The sequence below is a fragment of the Somniosus microcephalus genome, chromosome 5 (genome assembly GCF_052327205.1).
Source record: "Somniosus microcephalus isolate GS21.2 chromosome 5, FLI_Smic_1.0, whole genome shotgun sequence".
Taxonomy (NCBI): domain Eukaryota; kingdom Metazoa; phylum Chordata; class Chondrichthyes; order Squaliformes; family Somniosidae; genus Somniosus; species Somniosus microcephalus.
This window is the reverse complement of record NC_140991.1, coordinates 313,387,915-313,414,468: the sequence shown is the minus strand read 5'-3', so window position 1 is coordinate 313,414,468 and position 26,554 is coordinate 313,387,915. Positions and strand designations below refer to the sequence as shown.

The 26,554-nt window shown below is 49.3% G+C and overlaps 1 protein-coding gene across 1 annotated transcript in view; it reads right to left on the bottom strand.

Annotated features, from left to right (window-relative positions):
• The window catches only part of LOC147117873 (cadherin-6-like), a 280,439-nt gene that overhangs the window by 225,138 nt on the left and 28,747 nt on the right, over window positions 1-26,554 (bottom strand). The window contains exon 2 of the mRNA XM_085989254.1: window positions 15,618-16,032. Within this exon, the coding sequence (XP_085845380.1) occupies window positions 15,618-15,851 (234 nt within the window). The 5' untranslated portion in view covers window positions 15,852-16,032. The remainder of the gene's footprint in view (window positions 1-15,617; window positions 16,033-26,554) is intronic.

The window sequence follows — 26,554 nt, the reverse complement described above, 5'->3', positions numbered from 1 at the left end:
CTGAAATGCAAAAAAAAATTCTGAATCAAAATCTCAAGTGGCCATTTTGAAAATTTACGCTGTATCTTGGGGCTAAATGAACTTGTGCCTGATTTGTGAGTGTCCTTCCTTTATAGCCCTTGTGATCTGGACTTTATGTTGAACAATCTAAGCCCGTCCACGAGAATTGTCAATTTGTTTTTATTGCAGAAGCTCTCTGAAAAAAGAAAAAGATTTGCATTCATACAGCTCCTTTCATGACCACCGGACGCCCAAAAGCGCTTTACAGCCAGTGAAGTATTTTTTGAAGTGTAGTCGCTGTTGTAATGTGGGAAACGCGGCAGCCAATTTGCGCACAGCAAGCTCCCACAGACAGCAATGTAATAATGACCAGGTCATTTGTTTTTTTTAGTGATTTTGATTGAGGGATAAATATTGGCCCCAGGAATAACTCCCCTGCTCCACTTTGAAATAGTGCCATGGGATCTTTCACACCCACCTGAGAGAGCAGGCGAGGGCCTCAGTTTAACGTCTCATCCGAAAGACGGCACCTCCGGCAGTGCAGCACTCCCTCAGCACTGCCCTGGGAGCGTCAGCCTAGATTTTTGTGAAATACCACATGTATTTCCTTGATTATGTGCAGATCGACAAAATCTGCTTTGGTTTTGATTTGAAATTCTTTTCAACAGTCTTGGGTGAAAAATTCTTATATAATCCAGTTCAGACTGTGAGATGCGGAGTGCTGCAATTAACTAGAATAAAACTGCGACCATTTTGAATTTCGGAAGTTGCAAGTTCGGCCAGATTAATCAGATCGCATTGGGGGTTAAAATGGAGCGAGGAGCGCCATTCTTTTTAGGCGCTATGCAGCCTCCTAAGGCCCCAAAATGCCGGGCTGGAAGCACGTGCACATTTCTGACTGGAAGTGCGCGCCTGCCATATTGGGTAAAGTCAAACAAGCGGCATCCTTCACCCACTCCTGAAAACAGGCATTAGGACATTTGCATCTTTAAATACCGCACCTAATGCCTGCTTCAGGTCCCCGCTGCGACGTTGGTTTGTTCCAAGGCAGCCAGTGCCATTGCGAAGACCAAAGCCTATCACCTTCGGCCCTCGCCACCAAACTCTGCTCCCTTTCCAACCGACTCCGTCTCCCTCCCCGGCCACTGTCCCCAGGTAAACCAGAGCGTTCACAACATTGATGTCCTGTCTGACCCTTCGCTGAGCTCAAGAACCCAGATCCTCTCCCTCAGTAAGTCCGCTTGCTTCCACGGTGCGGCATCATCCATCTCTGCTCCTACCTCAGCCCCTGAAACACTCCAGACTCAGCCACTCTAACGCTCCCCTCGCTGGCCTCCCGTCCTTCATAAACTTCCAACTTTGCCGAAACTCTGCCAGATGTGTCCATGTTGCGCACCAAAGCCCGCTTGTCCACCACCCCATCATGGACTCTGCCTCACCCATTTAATCTTCCGACCGACCGTTTTGCGTAATCACTCCATGATCCTCAAATGTATTCATGGAAAACTCTAGAATATTCTTCCACCTCCATTATTTGGTTCATGTTTCCTCCCCTCATTTGGGCAAATTGTGCTGCCGCAGAAGTGAAGGGACCAATGTGACCAATCGAGTAGTTGGCCCTCTCAGCCCGCACCTTTCTGCTGTGCCACAGTTGAGCCCCAGTGGCATTGTGCATCTTGTTTGCGGATTGAAAGAAAGATTTGCATTTATATAGCGCCTGTCACAACCTCAGGACGTCCCAAAGCGCTCTCTCAGTACATGCACTGGAGTGACAGCCTAGATTTTTGTGCTCAAAGTCTCTGGAAATGGGATTTGAACCCATAACCTTCTGACTCAGCGAGGTGCAGGCGCTACCCACTGATCCAAACTCAGTGCAGTCACGATAAATTTCAGTCTGTAAATCAATGCTTTCACGTTTCACTGCAAAAGATAAGGCATTTGAAAATAGTGGGTTCCAAATAACAGTGCAAAAATGATTACAAAGTAATGCAATTTCACAGAAGTCCGTGGTGTAATTGCAATCTGCCTTGCTTGTAATAGTGAAATATGGATGTTGTAATTCCTGGCATTGATTTCAACATTGCCCTTAATAGCATCTGCATTTTATAGAGAAATGCAGAAACTGCCTTCAATCGATATCCTGAGTTACCTTTGGATCAAAGCTAAATGTGTAACAACCCTAATAATTTCACCTACTTTGACATTTAAGCCATTCCCAGCGCGGCGCCCACACATCGCTGAAGAAATGTAAAAGCCTATTTCGCATAGCTGCCAAGGGACTATTAAACCATCCAATATTGCAATAGAATTGGTAAATTATTTAGGTGCTATTCGTTTGTCTGATCATTAAATGAGTGGCATAAATACTGTATTGAGAAGGTAACTGCACAATATCATATTTATCTTCCTAATAAGACCTTCAAACATTACTTGCGACTTGGCCCTTCTTGATCTCTATGATACAATCTTCACTTTATGTGTCAGCCTGTGGCTCAGTGGGCAGCACCCTCGTCTCTGAGGTTGTGGGTTCAAGTCCCACTCCGGGACTTGAGTTAAAAGAGCTAGGCTGACATTCCAATGCGGTGCTGAGGGAGCGCTGCACTGTCGGAGGTGCCGTCTTTCGGATGAGACAGTAAACCGAGACCCTGTCTGCTCTCTCAGGTGGGTGTAAAAGATCCCATGGCACTATTTCAAAGAAGAGCAGGGGGAGTTCTCCCCGGTATCCTGGGGCCAATATTTATCCCTCAACCAACATCACTAAAATCAGATTATCTGGTCATTATCACATTGCTGTGTGTGGGAGCTTGCTGTGCACAAATTGGGTGCCAGATTTCCAACATTACAACAGTGACTACACTTCAAAAAGTACTTCATTGGCTGTAAAGCACTTTGGGACGTCCAGTGGTCGTGAAAGGCGCTATAGAAATGCAAGTCTTTCTTTTTGTCATTGCACAGCTACTGACCGAAAATTCACTGCACTCTGTAACCAGAAAGGTGCAAATCAAAACAACAACAACAACTTGTATTTATATAGCACCTTTGACATAGTAAAACATCCCAAGGTGCTTCACAGGAGTGTTATAAGACAAAAAATTTGACACCGATCCACATAAGGAGAAATTAGGACAGGTGACCAAAAGCTTGGTCAAAGAGGTAGAATTTAAGGAGCGTCTTAAAGGAGGAAAGAGAGGTAGCGAGGCGGAGAGGTTTAGGCAGGGAATTCCAGAGCTTAGGGCCTTGGCAACAGAAGGCACGGCCGCCAACAGTTGAGCGGTTAAAATCGGGGATGTGCAAGAGGCCAGAATTGGAGGAGCGCAGATATCTCGGAGGGTTTGTGGGGCTGGAGGAGATTACAGAGATAGGGAGGGGTGAGGAGGCCATGGAGGGATTTGAAAACAAGGGTGAGAATTTTAAAATCGAAGGGTTGCTTAACCGGGAGCCAATGTAGGTCAGCGAATTAAATAGTCACCCCAAAAATCTGGATCTTCTGAAACGGAAATAATTCTGGGGTTGATTCTAACTCCCAAATGGGCCGATGAACCCTTGGTTAGAGCCAATCGAGTTGCAGGCATTTTGAACACAATTCCAAGTAATGGGAGCCTTTGACTGAAAGTGTAAAGCGGGCGATAATCGAAGTGGCTGCCCGTTATACGTCTTTCCCGACTGACTCCAAATGGAAATGAAAGTCGGGAGGGATGTAGAATGCACTATCTCTTAATCTCTCCTGCCTTCCATCCTATCTCAGACCTTCACTTTTGTTCTTTCCTCCTCTCCCCCACTTTCGCTGCCCCGCACTTGCTTAAAACCTGCTCCATCTCCAACTATTTCCAGTTCTGACGAAGGGTCATCGACCTGAAACGTTAACTCTGTTTCTCTCTCCACAGATACTGCCTGACCTGCTGAGTACTTCCAGCATTTTCTGTTTTTATTTCAGATTTCCAACACCCAGCAGTGTTTTGCTTTTGTAGGTAGAATGGGCGGTCGATTCCATATCGCTCGATTTACACTAACGGCCAAAGTCACAATCACCGCCCTCACCAGTGAGTTTGGGGCGGGCAGGGGGGTGGGGCTTGTGCAGGATCTACTCCCAGGCCCAGGTTTCAGGCCGAGGGTAATTTTAACTCCCGGGCCTCAGTAGCACGCCGCCTGTCAGAAGCCCATCTAAAACGGGTGGAAAGCAGCAGCTAGGGGGGTGGTGGGGAGGGGGCGGTTTGGGGGGTTGTGGTTGGTGGGTGGGTGGTGGTAGCGGAGGTTTGGTTGTCTGGCACATAAAGGAAACAGAAAGTAAAAAAGAAAGACTCGCATTTCTACAGCGACTTCCACGACCTTAGGATGTCCCAAAGGGCTTTACAGCCAATGAAGTACTTTTTGAAGTGTAGTCACTGTTGTAATGTAGGAAACGCGGCAGCCAATTTGCACACAGCAAGCTCCCACAAACAGCAATGTGATAATGACCAGATAATCTGTTTTTTTGTGATGTTGATTGAGGGATAAATATTGGCCCCAGGACACTGGGGAGCACTCCCCTGCTCTTCCTATAGTGGCCACGGGATCTTTTACATTCACCTGAGAGAGCAGACGGGGCCTCGGTTTAAATTCTCATCAGAAAGACGGCATCTCCGACAGTGCAGCACTCCCTCAGTGCTGTACTGGGAGTGTCAGCCTAGATTGTTGTGCTCAAGTCTCATGGAGTGGGACGTGAACCCACAACCTTCTGACTCTGAGGTGAGAGTGCTGCCCACTAAGCCACGGCTGTCACACCCAACAAGTAGGTTAGTCCTGGGGAGTGGATTTCTGGGCGGGCCGTGGGAGGTCTCTCACAGGGTTGAAGTGTGGGGCAGGACAGGTCTTGACTTTCTTTGTTGGGTCTGGAAGAGCATTTCTGCTCCTCCTAGCCCCACAAAGCGAAGATTTCCACTTACCCTCGGCGGGCCTCTTCATCCTCCCGACATCTTCTGACCCGCCTTCACCCGGCGGGAAGGCCGTGGTGGCTTCTCCACTCAGGCTTCAGTTAAAATCCAATCGGGGTCTCATTGATGTAACAGGGCGACCGAGTTACAAAAAGTGTGTGAGCCTGTTTCCTGTGTGTGCCTCAGCCACCAAATCGTGAGCAGTTAAGATGGTGATCAATGGGATTCCAGCGGGAAAGGGGCATTGAGGCCGAACGCTCCATTTTAAAGGCCCCCCAGGCGGAGTGGGTCAATGTTCCCCGCCGCCCACCCCCGTAGTCTTTGTTACCAGTTCGAGCTGCCAATCTATAGGCTCTGTTTGTTCTTTCCAGTTGTATTCCTTCGTTCTTCTCCTCTCCTGAAGATGTTGACTCCCTCACAATCGGTGAGGTAACACGGGTGCTGATCACATCCTACTATACCAGCTCCAATTGGCCTTTATTCACGTGGGAACATTGAGGCCACGCCCCCAGGTCAACATTGCAAGATTCTGCTGATTGTGTGGTATGGGAAAGCTCCTCAAATTACTCTCATTGTCTTAGGCGTACATTGTAAAAGTTTTTTTATATCAAAAAGTCTTTACTAAGAAACTGGCTTGTGTATGCCAATGAACGTAGTAAATGGTTCAGTATGGTTTCTTTTAACTAGTTTTCAGTGATTTTAAAATCAGGTTACTTAAAGCTACAAGATGCACTGCAGCAACTCGCCAAGGCTTCTTCGGCAGCACCTCCCAAACCCGTGACCTCTACCACCACCTAGAAGGACCAGGGCAGCAGGCGCATGGGAACACCACCACCCCCAAGTTCCCCTCCAAGTCACACACCATCCTGACTTGGAAATATATCGGCCGTTCCTTCATCGTCGCTGGGTCAAAATCCTGGAACTCCCTCCCTAACAGCACCGTGGGAGCACCTTCACCACACGGACTGCAGCGGTTCAAGAAGGCGGTGTGATGAAATATTCCATTCATCACTGCCTGTGACTGTGGTTGGTTTCACGTTCCCCCTTACCATTGTATTGCCTGTGACTGTGGTTGGTTTCAGGTTTCTCCTCACCATTGTATTGTGTATTGGAATGTATGGAATGTGTTGTGTGTAGGGCTCCGCCCATACCTGGCCTCTATGTAAGCCAGCTCAGTCTGGCCTCACAGCCAGTACTGCAGACCTCCAGGGAAGATAGCTCTCTCCACTGCATGTTATCTTCTAAGTAAATAAAAGCCTTGTTTTGTTTCGCTAACATCGAGTCTCGGGATTATCGAGGCACATCAATTTTATTAACTTATTTTTCAACACTATGGATCAACTCCTGAAACCCGAACTTTTGGATTTGGATCAGCATGCTCCGGACGCATCAGCACGCTTCAGACACTGGTTTATGTGTATGGAATTCTTCCTGGACAATTCCGCAGCCGTCAAAGACGCTACGGACGCTGCGAGTATGAAACTCGGAATTCTGCGGAATTGGGTAAGCCACCGGGTTTACCCCCTCATCCAAGACGCCGACACGTACCTGGCCGCCTGCGACATCTTAAAGGCGCATTACCAGCAGCCTACGAATGAGGTGTATGCTAGGCATCTGCTCGCCACTCGCGCACAGCGACCTGGGGAATCGGTGGAGGAGTTCCTAGGCACCCTGAAAATGCTTGGCAAAGACTGCAAGTGCCGAGATGTAAAAGCCGCAGTGTACACCGACGAGCTTGTTCGCGATGCCTTTATCACAGGCCTCAGCTCCACTTACATCCGGCAAAGACTGCTGGAAAAAACGGGATTGGACCTGAAACAGGCTGCGGACACCGCGCGATCCCTGGATGTGGCCCAGAGAAACTCGGACGCCTACTCTTCAGCCCGCGCCGTCCACGCCGCCACGTGTGCACCAAGGGCGCCGCCATCTTGGAAGGCATCTTCCCCGCCCGGCAGCCCGACACCGTCGGGGCCCCGCTCTCCCCCCAGAAGCCCTACGACAGCCGCGACGCGTCGGGGACCCAACTGCTACTTCTGCGGGCAGCCAAAGCACACCAGAAACCTGTGCCCGGCGAAAGGCACCACCTGCTTTAAGTGCGGTAAGAAGGGGCACTTTGGGAAGGTGTGCAGAGGGAACCCCGCTGGAAAACCAAAATCCGCCACCGCCGCGTGTGTGCCGTGGGAGCGGCCATCTTGGACGCCATCTTGCCCGACCTCGTGGGGTCCGCCATCTTGTGAGCAGAGAGCGCGGACGCCATCTTGTCTCGATCAGGGCCCTACAGTGGCATCGGTCACAGTGGACCAGACCAGGCCCCACCCGCTATCCAAATCAATGGTGGACATCGAGGTAAACGGGTGCGGGGTTAAATGTTTAATTGACAGTGGAAGCACTGAGAGTTTTATCCACCCGGAACTGGCACGACAACTCTCCCTAAAGGTGGTCCCTACTCGGGGTACCATCTCTATGGCTGATAAAACCCAGACATCGACCATTCTGGGTTACTGCACGGTACAATTGTCCGTTAACGGGACTGTATACGATAATTTTAAAGTATTAATCATGAAGAATCTATGCACGAGCGTGATCTTGGGCCTGGATTTCCAGTGCAACCACCAAAGCATCACGCTCAAGTACGGTGGGTCCCAGCCGCCCCTCACAGTGTGCAGCCTGGCTACCCTGAAGGTAAAGCCGCCTTCGCTATTCGCGAACCTTACCCCTAACTGCCGGCCAATAGCGACCAAAGGCAGGAGGTACAGCTGGGAGGACAGGCGGTTTATCGCGACCGAGGTAGACAGGCTCCTGAAAGAGCGCATTATTGAACGCAGCAACAGCCCGTGGCGCGCCCAAGTGGTAGTGGTAAGGGGTAGCGAGAAGAAACGGATGGTGATCGACTATAGTCAAACGATCAACAGGTACACCCAACTAGACGCCTACCCGCTACCCCGCATATCAGAAATGGTGAACCAAATCGCCCAATACCGGGTGTTCTCCACCATCGACCTCAAGTCAGCGTACCACCAGCTCCCTATCAGACCAGAGGACCGCCCGTACACTGCCTTCGAGGCGAACGGACGCCTCTACCAATTCCTCAGAGTCCCCTTTGGGGTGACGAATGGGGCCTCGGTCTTCCAGAGGGAGATGGATCGCATGGTCGATGACCACCACTTGCAGGCAACCTTCCCCTACCTCGACAACATCACCATCTGCGGTCACAACCAGCAGGATCACGACTCGAACCTCGAGAGGTTCCTGAAAACCGCACAAAAACTCAACCTCACCTACAACGAGGACAAGTGCGTTTTCAACACCACGCGCCTCTGCATACTAGGCAGCGTGGTGGAGAATGGGGAAATCGGACCAGACCCCGACCGATTGCGCCCCCTACGGGAGCTGCCCCTGCCCAACACTCCCAAAGCCCTGAAAAGGTGCCTGGGGTTATTTTCTTATTATTCCCAATGGGTCCCCAACTACTCTGACAAAGCCCGCCCCCTCTTGAAAGCATCCTCTTTTCCGCTCTCTGCTGAGGCCCACGCCGCCTTCAAAAGCATTAAGCAGGATATTGAGCGGGCCACGCTACAGGCAGTGGACGAGAACACTCCATTTCAAGTGGAAAGTGATGCGTCTGACTTTGCCTTGGCGGCCACCCTCAACCAGGCGGGGCGGCCCGTAGCTTTCTTCTCGAGGACCCTCCAGGGGCCCGAGATCAGACACTCCTCCGTGGAAAAGGAGGCCCAAGCCATCGTGGAGGCAGTGCGCCACTGGCGCCACTACCTAGCCGGCAAACGCTTCACCCTACTTACCGACCAGCGGTCGGTAGCGTTTATGTTCAATAATAAACAGAGGGGGAAGATCAAAAATGATAAGATTCTTAGGTGGCGGATCGAGCTCTCCACCTTCGAGTATGACATCATTTACCGGCCAGGGGCCCTTAACGAATCCCCAGATGCCTTCTCACGAGGGATGTGTGCCAGCGCCACCGGGGATCGGCTACAGACCCTCCACAATGACCTCTGCCACCCAGGGATCACGCGGCTGTTCCACTTCATAAAGTCCCGCAACTTACCCTACTCGATTGAGGAAGTTCGGTCTCTGACCAGGAACTGCCGCACTTGCGCTGAGTGCAAGCCTCGGTTCTACCACCCTGATAGAGCCCACTTAATCAAAGCTACACGGCCCTTTGAGCGGCTCAGCTTAGATTTCAAGGGCCCCCTCCCGTCCGTCGACCGCAATGCTTACTTCCTGAACATTGTGGACGAATACTCCCGGTTCCCATTCGCCTTCCCCTGCCCAGACATGACCAGCGCCACGGTCATTAAATGCCTCAACAGCCTGTTCTGCCTGTTCGGTATGCCGAGCTACATCCACACGGATAGGGGGGCGTCCTTCATGAGCGAAGAGCTACGCCAGTACATGCTGTCCAGGGGTATCGCCACGAGCCGTACTACCAGCTACAACCCCCGGGGTAACGGTCAAGTGGAGCGAGAGAACGGGACAGTATGGAAAGCAGTCACTCTAGCTCTAAGGACCAAGGGCCTCCCTATCCCCCGCTGGCAGGAAGTCCTCTCAGATGTGCTCCATTCGATACGGTCGCTATTGTGTACTGCCACTAATGCCACGCCTCATGAACGAATGTTTAGCTTCCCCCGGAAATCCACCTCAGGCGTATCCATGCCGTCATGGCTCTCCACCCCGGGTCCGGTATTCGTGCGAAGGCATGTGAGGGGCCATAAGACGGACCCTCTCGTGGAGCCAGTGCACCTACTCCACGCCAACCCCAATACGCGTATGTCCGGCACGCCGACGGAAGGGAGGACACCGTGTCAATAAAAGACGTCGCCCCAGCCGGTAACGACAACAACCACGGCAATAGCAGCAACAACGACCACAGCAACTCTTACCCACCCACTACTCTTTCATCACCCCCGGAAGAACATCGACCAACGGCAACCCCACCAACTACCCCTTCAACAACCCTGGCGGCACCCCCGGCAGAGACCCAGGAGGCCACCGGGGACACCCAGCCGACACCCGCGACACCACAACAGCCACGTCGGTCGCAGAGGACTACCAAACCCCTGAACAGACTAAATCTATAGAAGGGGTGAATGTGATGAAATATTCCATTCATCACTGCCTGTGACTGTGGTTGGTTTCAGGTTCCCCCTTACCATTGTATTGCCTGTGACTGTGGTTGGTTTCAGGTTTCTCCTCACCATTGTATTGTGTATTGGAATGTATGGAATGTGTTGTGTGTAGGGCTCCGCCCATACCTGGCCTCTATGTAAGCCAGCTCAGTCTGGCCTCACAGCCAGTACTGCAGACCTCCAGGGAAGATAGCTCTCTCCACTGCATGTTATCTTCTAAGTTAATAAAAGCCTTGTTTTGTTTCGCTAACATCGAGTCTCGGGATTATTGAGGCACATCAGGCGGCTCACCACCACCTTCTCAAGGGCAATTAGGGATGAGCAATAAATGCTGGCCTTGCCAGCGACGCCCACATCCCATGAACGAATAAAAAAAATAATGCAGGAGAATTAAACACCCTTATTAAAAACGCTTATTTTTTGTGCTAAACCCATTTTCAGTTACGTTAATAAAACTGCACCAGGTTACCGCTCCTAAACACATCAAGGAATACTTTCTAAGTGGAAAGAAAAAGCAAACGATGATGTTCTATTACGCTGCCCGGTTACGCTGGTTGATGGAAGACCTCACATTTGTGACGATGCCAATTATTTTTATCGGAAACTTGAACTGAAACCTAATAATGTTGAGCGCCATTTTGGGCCTCATTTCCTGTCTGCGACCAAAGCGGAAACTCTATTCCAATGACACTGAACCTGAAATGCCGACAGGCTATTTGGTTATCGGGCATCGGGAGACCAATGCCTGCATACTTCCAGTAGGGGGGTCACTGTAGAGCAATCAGGAGCCAAAGCCCAAGCTAACATTCCACCTAATTTTCCCCCTCCCTATCCCAAGGCCACAATGGCCAGTAACCGTAGCGGGATTTTTCCCAATCTCCTGCTTTCATATCGGTGAAAAGCCCTGGTAAAAATGGCTTAAGTGGTCATGTGCGCTGTTTCTCCGGGGTTTTCACCGGCAGAAGAAACACCCCCCCCCCCCGTGGAAATTCTACCCCGTAACCTCTTGCTGCTGGCCTGCCAGAGGTCATCCACCTCATCAAGGACCAGGCTTCACTCTAAAATCTAAGGGGGCGCTAACGGGGGGGGGGGGGCAATGGCTTTGCAACGGCACTGGCATCGACTCCCGCCATATTTGGCGAGAGTTTTGCAGCAGCACTACGGCATTGCGCCCTGATCTCCTTGGCCCGGAGACCGTGACGATGATTAAAGGCGAGGTGGCCGAGGTAAGTAAATAAAAAAAACGTAACCTTTCTTGTTCCGGTTTTTCTCGCCCTCGATCGATCAGCCTGGTGCACTGATTGAGTACCGGGGCTGATCGCGCGGGATCACACCTGCCTTGGTGGTCCGGGTAGGTACTTTTTAAATTGCAGAACCTGCCGCGATGGCCCTTCCCTTTAAGGGAGGGGAGGAGCCTTTGAACGCGGCGGCGCTGCACGGCCCAGGGTGCAAGGCTGCTGGAATCTCCGCCCGCCTGCTGCTGATTACGCTCCAAGAAGGAAGTGGAGCACTCGATTTAGCACTTCCTTCCTGGAGCGCAAACGGCTAATTTTTCAAAAGTTTGAAATCGCTAGCGCCTGGTGCTAACTTTTCAAACTTTAAAAAAATTAGAGCCCCAAGCAGGGCGGTAGTGAATTTCTCCCCCAACATGTTACCACTTCAACCCAGTTCAAGTGTTTGGACCCAACGCAGATTGGGGGATTGCTTTGCGTCCTCGGGTGACTGTCTGTGTGGAGTTTGCACATTCTCCCCGTGTTTGCATGGGTTTCCTCCGGGTGCTCCGGTTTCCTCCCATAGTCCAAAGATGTGCGGGTTAGGTTGATTGGCCATGATAAAAATTGGCCCTTAGTGTTAGGGGGGATTAAATACGTGGGGTTACGGGGATAGGGCTTGGGTGGGATGGCTGTCGGTGTAGGGACCGGGTGCTAGGGTTTGGATGATCAGCCATGATCTCATTGAATGGCGGAGCAGGCTCGAAGGGCCGAATGGCCTACCCCTGCTCCTATCTTCTATGTAACTCCTCCGTTCAGTTCTCAAGCGTGACCCTGAGCTTCCGGTCATCTGCCATTTTAATTCTTCGCCCCACTCGCACTCTGACCTCTCTGTCATCGGCCTGCTGCACCGTTCCAATGAGGCGCAACGGAAGCTCGAGGAACAGCACCTCATCATTCCATTCGGCCCTTTGCAGCCTGCCGGACTCAACACCGAGTTCAACAATTTCAAGTCATACAGGTTCTGCCATTGCCGTTTCCAGCTCCTCCAGACCCAGCTGTTATTTCTTTACTTGTCCCACTGAAGTGAATGGAAATAACGTATAACGGGCGGCTGAATCGATAGCGCCCGATTTGCATCATCACCCAAAGACCTGCTAGGAGTTTGAACCAGCCTAGAAAAAATGCTTCAGAACTACTTGACCTCAGGAAAATGTGCTCTATCACAGAATCATAGAAATTTAGGGCACAGAAGGAGGCCATTCAGACCATCGTGTCCGTGCCGGCCAATTCATTAAACATATTCAAGAAGGAGTTAGATATATTTCTTAAGGCTAAAGGGATCAAGGGATATGGGGAGAAGGCAGGGACAGGGAGACGTAAGAAAACTACTGAGCACTTGGTTTGAGTGTAAAACAAGGCTTTAATCAACTGTTTCACAACCATGAGATTCTAGTTACATCACTAGTTCCTGGTTACAGAAACATCCTGAGCAAGCTGGGCCCATGCCCGAGTTTTTATACTTTCCTTGGACGGCGCCACCAGCTGGCCGCCCAGTGTTATCTCACGAGTCATTTCTACATGAATGGTAAGATTCATGACACAGGTTACTGAATTTGGATGATCAGCCATGATCTCATTAAATGGTGGAACAGGCTCGAGGGGCCGAATGGCTGACTCCTGCTCCTATCTTCTATGTTTCTATGTTTCTATAAAGAGCTCTCCAGCCTAATCCCACTTTCCAGCTCTTGGTCCGTAGCCCTGTAGGTTCCGACACTTCAAGTGCATATTCAAGTACTTTTTAAATGCGATGAGGGTTTCTGCCTCTCCCACCCTTTCAGGCAGTGAGTTCCAGACCCCCACCACCCTCTGGGTGAAAAAAGTTCTCCTCAACTCCCCTCTAATCCTTCGACCAATTACTTTAAATCTATGCCCCCTGGTTATTGACCTCTCTGCTAAGGGAAATAGGTCCTTCCTATCCACTCTATCCCGGCCCCTCATAATTTTATACACCTCAATTAAATCTCCCCTCAGCCTCCTCTGTTCCAAAGAAAACAACGCCAGCCGATCCAATCTTTCCTCATAGCTAAAATTCTCCAGTCCTGGCCACATCCTGGTAAATCTCCTCTGTACCCTCTCTAGCGCAATCACATCTTTCCTGTATATGCTGGGATACAAATTTCCTAGTATATAACATGGTTGCCTGAAAGAAACTTGACCCTTTTTACTGAACTGTCAAAAAGATTTTGCTTAGACTATTATTTTTTCAATCATACAGGGTGTACTTTTTCCATAAAAGTACTCTCCCTCCGAACTTTCCTTACCCTTTGAACTCTGCTCCAGTGACATTATAACTGGGATTAAGGGGCCAGGGAGTGGAAGACCCCATTCACGATGTTACAGAAGGAAGAGAGCTATACTAAAGCTCTGCTCCTGGACTGCCGCTAGCCAGCAGATCGACAGCGTAGCAAGGGACGACTGAAACATCGCAGAAATTAAACAGAGATCTCTCTCAATAATAGTAATAGTGCGACAATTGGGTAGAAATCCCTTCTCGTTCTTGATGGCAGAGTGACTCCATGTTATAACACTTATATTGAAACAGTCCCCGGAACTTTTCACTTCGGCTGGGGTGTAGGCCAGGAGCAGTAGTAGGCCACACGGCCCCTCGAGCCTGCTCCGCCATTCAATAAGATCATGGCTGATCTTCGATCTCAACTCCACTTTCCCGCCCGATCCCCATATCCCTCGATTCCCCTAGAGTCCAAAAATCTATCGATCTCAGCCTTGAATATACTCAACGATTCAGCATCCACAGCCCTCTGGGGCAGAGAATTCCAAAGATTCACAACCCTCTGAGTGAAGAAATTCCTCCTCATCTCAGTCTTAAATGGCCGACCCCTTATCCTGAGACTGTGGCCCCTAGTTCTAGACTCTCCAGCCAGGGGAAACAACCTCTCAGCATCTACCCTGTCAATCCCCCCTCAGAATCTTATGTTTCAATGAGATCACCTCTCATTCTTCTAAACTCCAGAGAGTATCGGCCCATTCTACTCAATCTCTCCTCATAGGACAACCCTCTCATCCCAGGAGTCCGTCTAGTGAACCATTGTTTTTCCTTTCCATTGTGGTCAATAGACCGGAAACTCAGGTTGGGGTGTATAACGGGTGGCCGGTCCAATAACGCCCGTTTTTTACTCCACTGTCGACGTGGAACGTTGCGCCCAGCAAGTCCTTGCTTTCTCGCAATGGCTGCCAATTCAATCCTTTTTGCTGGAAAAAGTGTCGGCAAACACGTCAGTGGAAAGTAAAGGAAACTGATGAGCTGTCGGATTTCAGTGACTGAATAAAGCAAACTAGTTTTTTTTTTTAATTTCGTGAATTCCAGGATTTTTTTTTTAAACCAATGTCACGGGGATGGTGGGGTTGCCTTCAGCGGTCCCATCCATTTTTCCACGAAAATTTACAAAGCGGTGGCACTGGAATCTGTGAGCGAGGAACTGCACGTCATGAGGCCATTCGATGTGATGGAAATGATGGCCAAACAGCTGGATTGCAGAAGCAGCCGGCAAGCTGACAAACTGACTCTGTAATTTTGATTAGATTAATAGATTCGCAGTTTTAATACAGGGTTTGTGCTTGCAAATTGCTGCAGACACTGGAGATTATCAAAGCAGGCGACTGGTGATTAAATATAAATCGGAATTCTGTTGATGGTTAAAAGGGTTGAAGGTGACCTCTATTACCTTAATTGTGAGTTCCCTGTCACCATGTTGTTTATTATCAAGTCGCTTTATGTCTCAAACACTGAAAAGTTATATTTGATCCCAATCAACTCTGGATCAACTGGGGTGCACATTCTAATATCTCCAGACTGTACACGTTGACTGCATTTTGCTAAAAATGTTAAGATTCTTACTTTAAAGATTTAAGCCTAGAAATTACCGTTACCGATATCAGCAAACAAACACTTGATGCTTTCACACGGCATTTATTTGCTTGCGATTTTAGGGGGTGGAATGAACCCATTTTCGGCAGTTTTTAATCCGCATTAAGATAGCAGGGGCGAAGCATGTCACCGGTAACACACCAAGTACCCATTCATAAATATCGGCAGCAGTCCTTTCTAATCATAGAAACATAGAAACATAGAAGATAGGAGCAGGAGTAGGCCATTCGGCCCCTCGAGCCTGCTCCGCCATTCAATGAGATCATGGCTGATCATCCAAACTCAGTACCCTGTCCCTGCTTTCTCCCCATATCCCTTGATCCCTTTAGCCTTAAGAAATATATCCAACTCCTGTGACTGAGAGGAACATCTCTCTCTCTCTCTCTCTGTCTGGGTTGCCTACCTTCCCCACGTACTGCGGCTCCGAGCCCGTGTACTCCTCCAGCAGAAAGAACTGGTTCCACATCCAGCCGCGCTTGGAGCGGTGCAGCGTGGCAGGCTGGCCACCCGAAGGCTGCGCCGGCGCGCCGCCCTGCCCCCCTTCAACGGTCCCTTTCGACAGCGGGGTCAACTGACCGGGCTCTGGCAAGCAGACCGAGAGCAGCACCAGCACGCAGCAGCTCACTATCATCGCCATCCTTGTCGCTGCGTCGATGCCTTGCAGAGTCGGACTGGGTTTTTTTTTTTTAGTTGGCTGTGATCCAGTTATCCGTCAGCAGGCTGTGTTTCCCCGACTTAAACCTTTTTCTTGCATTGGTAAACTAAAGGGTCTTCAATCAATCTTCAAGCTCATTCACTCTTAAGTTTCTTGGCAATTTCTAAAGAGAGACAGAGAGAGAGAAAATAAACAGAATGAGGTTTCAAAATGTGATCGCAAATATAAAATGCAGCACATGCTCCCGTTGCGCAATCTGAATTGCTAATTTGGTTTCACTGATAACAACGCACAGCTACTGTACTTGTATTGGTGATTGAGAAAGTCCCGCAACTCACCAGTGTTTCCATCAGGCAGCTCCTTTTCAACCAATTACTGAAAATATGCTCCATTACACCAGGATGCCCTTACTCTATTGTGGAGTTGGAATTTAAAATCACTCCACAATGCAGCATGCAGCAGCGATGGTGAAACTACCGTTCCCAACTGAGTAATACGGCTTAGGTCTTAGCGGTATGAAGTCTGACTGGGGAAAATAGTAACAATGCACAGAATATCAGGCGAAATGGTTATTTTATCGGGCGATTGTAACAAAAGTGTGTTTTTCCACACTTGTCACATTTTTATGTGAGGTCCCTCCAATAATGGGACAGAGACGCAACAGTAACAGGACTTTTACTGGCCGCGGCATGCAACCGAAGTGATGAGAGCAGTCTTTCTCTATAGGAACATCGGAACAGGAGGAGGCCATTCAGCCCCTCGAGCCTGTTCCGCCATTCAATGAGATCGTGGCTGATCTGTGACCTAACTCCATATACCCGCCTTTGGCCCATATCCCTTAATACCTTTGGTTAACAAAAATCAATCGATCTCAGATTTAAAATGAACAATTGACCCAGCATCAACTGCCATTTGCGGAAGAGAGTTCCAAACTTCTACCACTCTTTGTGTGTGGAAGTGTTTCCTAACTTTACTCCTGAAAGCTCTGGCTCTAATTTTTAAATTATGCCCCCTAGTCCTAGACTCCCCAACCAGCGGAAATAGTTTCTCTCTATCTACCCTATCTGTTCCCCTTAATATCACAGAATCACAGAATCACAGAAACCCCACAGTGCAGATAGAGGCCATTTCGGCCCATCGAGCCTGCACCGACACATATCCCACCAGATCCCCGTAACCCCTACACCAACACATATCCCACCCTATCCTCGTAACCCCACGTATTTAATCCCCCTAACACTAAGGGTCAATTAATCATAGCCAATCAACCTAACCCGCACATCTTTGGACTCGAGTTATCTCGAAAACTTCGCTCAAATCACTGCTTTAACCTTCTAAGTTCCAGGGAATACAACCCTAGTTTGTGTAATCTCTCCTCGTAATTTAACCCTTGGAGTCTGGGTATCATTCTGGTAAACCTACGCTGCACTCCCTCCAAGGCCAATATATCCTTCCTAAGGTGTGGTGCCCAGAACTGCTCCCAGTGCTCCAGGTGTGGTCTAACCAGGGCTTTGTACAGCTGCAGCATAACTTCTACCCCCTGTACTCTAGTCCTCGAGATATAAAGGCCAGCATCCCATTAGCCTTTTTGTACAGCAGGCAACAAGGATGTTCCACTTTGAGCAGTGTTTGGGGTGGCTCAGTTTGAACATAGTTTAGTATTTTTGGGAGGAGATGGTCCCAGGAATTTGATTGGTAGAAATTGGTTCACACCGACCAGTCGGTGTGAGCTGGGCGCAGGGAACGATCCCAGCGCTGGGACAGGTAAACCTGAGGTACACCCGGCGCTGACCATCTCCTCGGCTTGCAGGCAAAGAGGATTTTGATTTTGGCCCGCTGCATCGCCCTCAGGTAGGTCCTGCAGGGTGGGGGGGGGGGCAGTGAACAGGTGGGAGGGTGAGGCAGAGGCAGATTGCGAGGGAGGAGGAGATTGGCAGGTTGGAAGTTATTCAGGGGGGAGGTGGTGATCGGGAGCAAAGGAAAGTGATCGGTGGGGAGGGGGCAGATTGGGAGGTGGGGGGGGGAAGCGATCGGGAGGATAGGTGAGGAGATTGGGAGGGAGGGGAGATCAGGACATGTGGAGGCGATCGGGGAGGGAAGGGGCGATTGGGAGAGGCGGAAGCGATCGGGAAGATGTGGGAGGAGATTGGGAGGGAGGGGAGATCAGGACATGTGGAAGTGATCGGGGAGGGGAGGGGGCAATTGGGAGAGGCGGAAGTGATCGGGAAGATGTGGGAGGAGATTGGGCGGGAGGGGAGATCAGGACATGGGAAGCGATTGGGGGGAGGGGGCAATTGGGAGAGGCGGAAGCGATCAGGAAGATATGGGAGGAGATTGGGAGGGAGGGGAGATCAGGACATGGGAAGCGATTGGGGGGAGGGGGCAATTGGGAGAGGCGGAAGCGATCAGGAAGATATGGGAGGAGATTGGGAGGGAGGGGAGATCAGGACATGGGAAGCGATTGGGGGGAGGGGGCAATTGGGAGAGGCGGAAGCGATCAGGAGGGAGGTGGAGATAGGGAGGGAGGGGGCGATCGGGAGGGTGCCAAGCGGGCAATGGCATCAGTCTTCGACACTGCATTGAACCCGGGAGAAGAACACTTGCTCCTCCAAGCTCCACATTCAGTTAAGCATTATTTTTTGTTTAAATTACCATTTTGCTGGTGGCCTCCAGCGGTCCCTTTAAGGGCCGGTGGTTAGGCTGCATCCAGAACACATTTTCCTGAATGCAGTCCAGCTGTGTTCAGGGGGCAGACCAGTTTTGGAAAGAGTGTCTCAAACAGGAGTCGGGCCACTATCTTCAAATGCAATGGAGATCGCGGCAATCTCTGGCGCAGTCCCTGGTCGCTTCTTTTTCGGCCTTTACCGATATGGCGGGCGGCGCACATCTGATGCGTAATCAGCGCTCGCACACCGGCCTCCATATTGGATGCACCTTTAAAATGGGCACGGCACCATCAAATATCTATGTAGAGTCTTTCTGTATAAGATAGCAAGATGGAAACTGATGAAAGGGAATTCATGTAAAAGTTTTTTAAGTAATTCCTATATTCATTAAAAATAAACAAAGAATCCTTTAATTATTACAAAATCAATATATAGGACTGCTCAAGTATTACTGGCAATGAAATACGATTTTAATTTACACTTGCGAGACAGGCCATAACTCTGTAATGGAAAGAAGACATGTTTCATTACTTTCTGTCGTGTATTGTCTATCTGTATTGGAACTGTAATTTATTAAGTGGAGATTACAGTCACTGTGTAAAATTCATTAATTCATTCATTTTAGTCAATCTCTGGGCAAAAAAACAATATGTTGCATACTTAATACTGTCTTAGAATTGAAAATATTGGCCCGGAATTTGCAGTCAGCGGCGAAGCAAAGGCGTTCGCCGCTGGCCCTGAAGTAAGCTTTCCACAGAGATCTCGCGATCCCTATGTCGACAAGTTCGGCTTTTCCAACGTGCAGCTGTAATCAGCGTAGTTTAAAAGAAAGACTTCCATTTATATAGCGCCTTTCACGACCACCGGATGTCCCAAAGCGCTTTACAGCCAATGAAGTATTTCTGAAGTGTAGTCACTGTTGTAATGTGGGAAACGCGGCAGCCAATTTGCACACAGCAAGCTCCCACAAACAGCAATGTGATAATGGCCAGATCATCTGTTTTTTAGTGATGTTGGTTGAAGGATAAATATTGGCCCCAGGACACCAGGGATAACTGCCCTGCTCTTCTTCAAAATAGTGCCCATGGGATCTTTTACGTCCACCTGAGAGAGCAGACGGGGCCTCGGTTTAACGTCTCATCTGAAAGGCGGCACCCCCGACAGTGCAGCACTCCCTCAGCACTGCACTGGGAGTGTCAGCCTAGATTTATGTGCTCAAGTCCCTGGAGTGGGGATTTGAACCCACAACCTTTAGTGGGAAGCTGTCTAAGCAGCCGATCACATTGCTGTATTCTCACAGACAGAGAACCGGGAAATAGAAAGCACTAATAACCTCACTTTTTAAAAAAAAATTACAGAGAGCGAAATAAAGATTGGGACAGATTAAGGTAGAAGCTGAAATATCATGAACAAACTTTAAAAAAAATTACATTCTTTTTCATTAATTTTAAAATGTAAAATTTAATGGAGAAATTTGACATTACACCAATATAAAATTAGTTTTTCAGGGTCAGAATGGTTGTTTATTATTAGTTATTACTCAGATCACCGTTAAGAACCCAGTTATGCCTTATTTGAATGGGTCTAACATTTTATGGGGTTTCTAACAGCGATATTTGTATCAGAAATATGAAACATTTTACAGCCCTATTTCTTTGACATTAAAAAAAATCTCATCTTGTTTATGGGTCAAGAGCTGTGGCTAACATCAACTTTCTTTTTTTAAGCGGAAAGTACACTGTTAAAAAACAAGGTATGCTTGCCTACTTCGAACATAAGAACACAAGAATTAGGAGCAGGAGTCGGCCACATGGCCCCTCGAGCCTGCTCCGCCATTCAATAAGATCATGGCTGATCTTCGACCTCAACTCCACTTTCCCGCCCGATCCCCATATCCCTTGATTCCCCTAGAGTCCAAAAATCTATCGATCTCAGCCTTGAATATACTCAACGATTCAGCATCCACAGCCCTCTGGGGTAGAGAATTCCAAAGATTCACAACCCTCTGAGTGGAGAAATTCCTCATCTCAGTCTTAAAAGGCCAACCCCTTTTTTTACGCAGCGAGTGGTGAGGACCTGGAACTCGCTGCCGACAGAAGTGGTGGAAGTGGAGACACTCAGGGGGAAAAATTCAGTTGTTTGTGCCTCCCGTTAGCGCCTTAAGAGGGCGCTAATGGGGCGCAAAGCAACTAGCGCCCGGGCGCGGCGATGTTTGCGCCGCTCGTGAAATTAACTAGACATTTTGCGGCGACGCTAAACACTACCGCCACGATCTCCTGCGCCGGCAGATCGTGATGTCAGTCGAGTGCGCAACGCCCCGGTAGCGCCCCGGACCGGATATTGAGTGGCGCCCCCTGCCTTACTGCCTGCCACTAGCAACGACAGGTTGAGGGGAGCGATTTGCAGTCAGGAAGGGACTGGGGGAGCGCTATTTAAAGGCGACCACTTCCTGCCTTTTTCTGTTGGTGACATTTTTGCACCACGCATTCTGAGAGAGAGAGAGAGAGACTTCTGGAGAGATTCAACGCTGTGTGAAGGAGTTTTGGGTACTGAGCAGCACTTTGCAGGTTCATTTTGATTTGCCCCTCCTTGCTTCACCAGCGCTCTGAGGTAGCGCCTCGCTCCTCAGCCTTTGCGCCTTAAGACAGGTGTGAAGTACCTGATTTAGCACTCCAATCACCTCCAGGGGCAATAAAAGCCAAGATTGCCATCGGAGGCGATAATTAACACCAGGCGCTAAACTTTACGCACGGCCGATAATGGCGCTCCAAAAGGGGCGATACTGAATTTTTCCCCCTCAATGTTTTCAAGGGGCGACTGGATAGGCACGTGAGGGAAATAAACTTGCAGGGCTACGGGGATAGAGCGGGGGAATGGGACTGACTGGATTGCTCTACAGAGAGCCAGCACGGACTCGATGGGCCGAATGGCCTCCTTCTGTGCCGTTATAACTCTATAGGCTGGATTTTCATTGGGCCGTGGAGTCAGGATTGGAGGCGTGTGGGGGGTTAAAATCCCGAAATCGGGGGTCCCGACCCCATCCCGCACCCATGCCAGTTTCAAAGGAGGCCAGTACCTGCCCCGCACTGGGAGCCACCTCCCCGAGGCGCGAAGGGGATTAGTGCCAATTAACTGCCTGTTAACAGGTAGTTAACAGGCAGTTTTTAGCCTAATCCCTATTTTTAATGTTGAAATGTGGGATTCCCGAAGGCTCCAAACCACACCAAGTTAGCGAGGCGGGCCGTCGGGATGAAGGGCTTGGAGGGGTCGAGATGTCCGGTGTTCAGGTGAGTGATGGGTGCATGAGTGCACAAGTAAGTGTGTTTGGTCTGTGTAAAGTGTTTAAAGAAGCTCTACTAACCTTTACTTACCTTTACAGCTTTCTTTCCTTCAGGTCTCAGGAGCCCCTCATCTCACCGGCACAGAAAGCAGAATGGCCGCCAGCTGTCAAAATCTGCAACCTCTGCTTTCTGTTCCGGGGAGATCTCTAAATCATCCTGAGAGGAAGGAATTAACCTGGAGTACAGATTGTCCGCATGCCCGATACGAGACTCCCAAAACAAGCGCTCTACTCGGAGCTCCGGCACAGCAAGAAAGCCCCAGGTGGGCAGAGGAAACGCTTCAAGGACACCCTCAAAGCCTCCTTGAAAAAATGTAACATCCCCACTGACACCTGGGAATCGCTGGCCCAAGACCGCACAAAGTGGAGGAGAAGCATCCGGGAAGGCGCCGAACACCTCGAGACTCTTCGCCGGGAGCAAGCGGAAGCCAAGCGCAGGCAGCGCAAGGAGCGCACGTCAACCCAAGCACCCCACCCACCCGCCCCTTCAACCACCGTCTGCCCCACCTGTGACAGAGACTGTAGGTCCTGCATTGGATTCATCAGTCACCTGAGAACTCATTTTTAATGTGGAAGCAAGTCATCCTCGGTTCCGAGGGACTGCCTAAGAAGAAGAAGAAGAACAGGTGGGATTGTGAGCTGTGAGGAGGATGCAAAGAGGCTTCAAGGTGATTTAGACAAGTTGAGTGAGTGGGAAAATACATGGCAGGTGCAGTATAATGTGAATAAATGTGAAGTCATCCACTTCGGTAGGAAAAACAGAAAGGCAGAGTATTATTTAAATAGTGATAGATTGGGAAATGTTGATGTACAGAGGGACCTGGGTGTCCTTGTACACCAGTCACTGAAAGCAAACATGCAGGTGCAGCAAGCAGTTAGGAAGGCAAATGGTATGTTGGCCTTCATTGCAAGAGGATTTGAGTACAGGAGCAAGGATGTCTTACTACAGTTATACAGGGCTTTGGTGAGACCACACCTGGAGTACTGTGTGCAGTTTTGGTCTCCTTACCTAAGAAAGGATATACTTGCCATAGAGGGAGTGCAGCAAAGGTTCACCAGACTGATTCCTGGGATGGCAGGACTGTCGTATAAGGAGAGATTGGGTCGACTAGGCCTGTATTCACTAGAGTTTAGAAGAATGAGAGGGGATCTCATTGAAACGTATAAAATTCTGACAGGATGCAGGGAGGATATTTCCCCTGGCTGGGAGGTCTAGAATGAGGTGTCACAGTCTCAGGATATGGGGTAGGACATTTAGGACTGAAATGAGGAGAAATTTCTTCACTCAGAGGGTGGTGAACCTGTGGAATTCTCTACCAAAGAAGGCTGTGGAGGCCAAGTCACTGAATATATTTAAAAAGGAGATGGATAGATTTCTAGACACAAAAGGCATCAAGAGGTATGGGGAGAGAGCGGGAATATGGTATTGAGGTAGAGGATCAGCCATGATCATACTGAATTGCAGAGCAGGCTCGAAGGGCCGAATGGCCTACTCCTGCTCCTATTTTTCTATGTTTCTATGTAACGTAGAAGGCTACGGACCAAGTGCTGGAAAGTGGGATTAGGGTGGAGAGCTCTTTTTCGGCCGGCGCGGACAAGATGGGCCGAATGGCCTCCTTCTGTGCCGTAAATTTCTATGATTCTATAAAATACATACTGCAAGCTGAAGCCACAAGTCTAGTGAGTCGCTTCTGTAGTGTATGTACCTTTAAGAGGAACTATGTTTTTGAAGCCCCTGTATACTGTAGTACCAGTAGTGACCACTCGGGTATATAAGCCTGCGTAGCGTCTTGTGTTGTTAGTTCACCTCCAGACTTTGTTCAGTAAACACTTGTTAAATCAACTCCTGCATTCCGTGTCTCCATTAACACACGGATCTAACAGTGGCGACGAGTTAGAAACGAACTTACCTGCAATTCGGCAGCACCTCAAGGGGATCGATTCCTCAGACGAAGGTCGAAGCCAGAAGCAAGAAAAAAAAAAATAACTCGAAGAAACTCGAAAACGAGGGCCGGGCTTGGTCTCCAGTCTGTGGTTTCCCCAGCTAAACGGGCTGGTGGCAGGTAGTGCACTGATCCTTCCTGGGCTGCGGCGGGCTAGAGCTCGATCGGGTGGCTCTGCAACGGGGCCGGGCAGCGAGTCGGGAAGCAGAAGCAAAGAGAGAGAGAGGGTGGAGCACTCAGGGCGCGGCCGGTGCTGCAAAGCAGGTCGGCGTTCGGACCGAGCAGAGGGAGGGGAAAGTCCCAGAGCTTCCGTTCCATGACGGGAACGGTTCGCCAAGTAACGGAGAAACTATTGAAGCAGTATATAAAAAAAAATAGAAATACCGCGAAAAGCTGCAGGTCGCAACGGGAACCGCGGAGAACAGCATTGGCAGCAGCAGCAGCGGCGGGAAAGCGCAGGAGGCGCCATCTTAACTCGGCGGGGAAGAAAGAAAAGCGCAGGAGGCGCCATTTTGATCCATCGGGGACGGAGGAAAAGTGCGGGAAGCGCCATTTTAGATTTTCAAGATGCCAAAGACTGGCAATATTACTGCTTTCGATAGTGATATAGAAGATTGGACCACATATGTGGAAAGAGTGGAGGTATACTGCAAGGCGAATGAAGTAGCGGATGATAAAAAGGCATCGGTACTTCTAAATCTGATGGGCGCAAGGACATATGGGCTGTTACGAAACTTGATCACTCCAGCCAAACCGATGGACAAGAATTTTAATGAGATTGTTGATAACTTACAGGAGCACTTAAACCCAACACCGCTGCTGATAGCGGAACGATTCAAATTCTTCAGGAGGAATCAGCACAAGAATGAAAGTAACGCTGATTACCTCACCGAATTACAAAAGCTGTCAAAGCACTGCCAATTCGGGGCAGGACTGGCAGATTCTCTACGAGACAAATTCGTCTGCGGTCTCCTAAGCGAAGGAACATAGAAAAGACTACTTTCTGAGAAAGATTTAACACTGGACAAGGCTTTCAGTGTGGCTGTATCATACGAAGCAGCAGCAAGAGGAGCTGCAGAGATACAGCAAAAGCCACAGGACTTCGGCACCCATGAAATGACACGGGGTTTCGAGAGATGTTATCGCTGCGGCAGATCCACCCATGACCAGAAGGACTGCTGGTTCAAGGACAAAGCATGCAGGCAATGTGGAAAGATGGGACACATTGCACGTGTATGCAGATCTGGAAAGAAATCCGCTGACAGCAAAAAGGTCAATAAGGAAAAGTACAGAAAGGTACAAATGATGACGGACAGTAGCTCCGAAGACCAGAAGAGCGATAGCGACTCCGGAAACAAGAGACTAAGCTGTCTCAAATTACATAATGTAATTGCCAAAGAAGATTACCAGACCATTTGGGTTACCCTCACGATAGCGGGGTCCCCAGTCAAAATGGAGCTAGATACAGGATCAGCTCTGACCATCATGAGTCGACAGGATTACGAGCGGCTATTTCCGCATATACCTTTGAAAGACACATCCATTATCTTGAAGACATATACGGGGCAGAAAGTATACCCCAGAGGGAAAATAAGGGTGCCTGTTGTATACAACGGCAAGGAAATACAGAAGTTGTATTTATACGTTCTGCAAGATGGTGGTCCACCGTTGTTGGGACGTGAATGGATCAGAAAGATACGTTTAGACTGGCACTCCATTCAGGCACTGACGGTGACCAGTAAGAAAAAAAACGATGATGACGTCATACCTGGACGATTAAAAGAAATCTTGGCTAATGCCAAAGAAGTGTTTCAACAGGAACTAGGAACCCTGAAAGGCGCCACCGCCTCAATAAAAGTGGAAGATGCGGCAATTCCCAAGTTTTTTAAGGCAAGGCCGGTGCCATACGCAATTCGTCCAGCCGTCGAGGCAGAGCTGGAGAATTTGGAAAAAGCAGGCGTGTTATCCAAGGTAGATTGGGGCAAGTGGGCAACACCCATCGTCCCGGTCATGAAGAAAACGTTGAATAATGATAAATCTGAAGAACAGAGAAAAGTTCGCATCTGTGGGGACTTCAAGGTGACTGTAAACCCGGTTCTTCACATGGTACAGTATCCTCTTCCGAGGATAGAAGATATTTTCGCCTCATTATCAGGAGGGAAACGTTTCACCAAAATTGACTTAGCACAGGCATATCTACAGATGGAGGTTGAGGAGGCCTCTAAAAAGTATCTCACGATAAACACACACAAAGGCCTGTACCAGTACAATCGACTGGTTTTCGGAGTGGCATCAGCTCCGGCTATCTGGCAAAGAGCTATGGAGCAAGTCCTGCAAGGGATTCCGGGGGCTCAATGCTACCTAGACGACATCCTTGTAACAGGAGAAAACGACAACGAGCACCTTGCCAACTTGGAGCAGGTGCTCACGAGGCTGAGGGAACGGGGCCTATGAGCAAATCGCCCCAAGTGCGAATTTTTCCAGAAACAAATATATTGTGGCCATGTCATTAACGAAGAAGGGTTGCATAAGTCACCTGAAAAAATTGAAGCGGTCGTAAAGGCCCCAGCGCCTGAAAATGTCTCACAATTAAGGTCATTCCTGGGATTAGTAAATTACTATCATAAATTTTTACCAAACTTGTCGACGGTTCTGCACCCTCTTAACGCACTGCTACAAACGGGAGTAGTTTGGAAATGGAGCGAAGACTGTAAACGTGCCTTCCATAAATGCAAA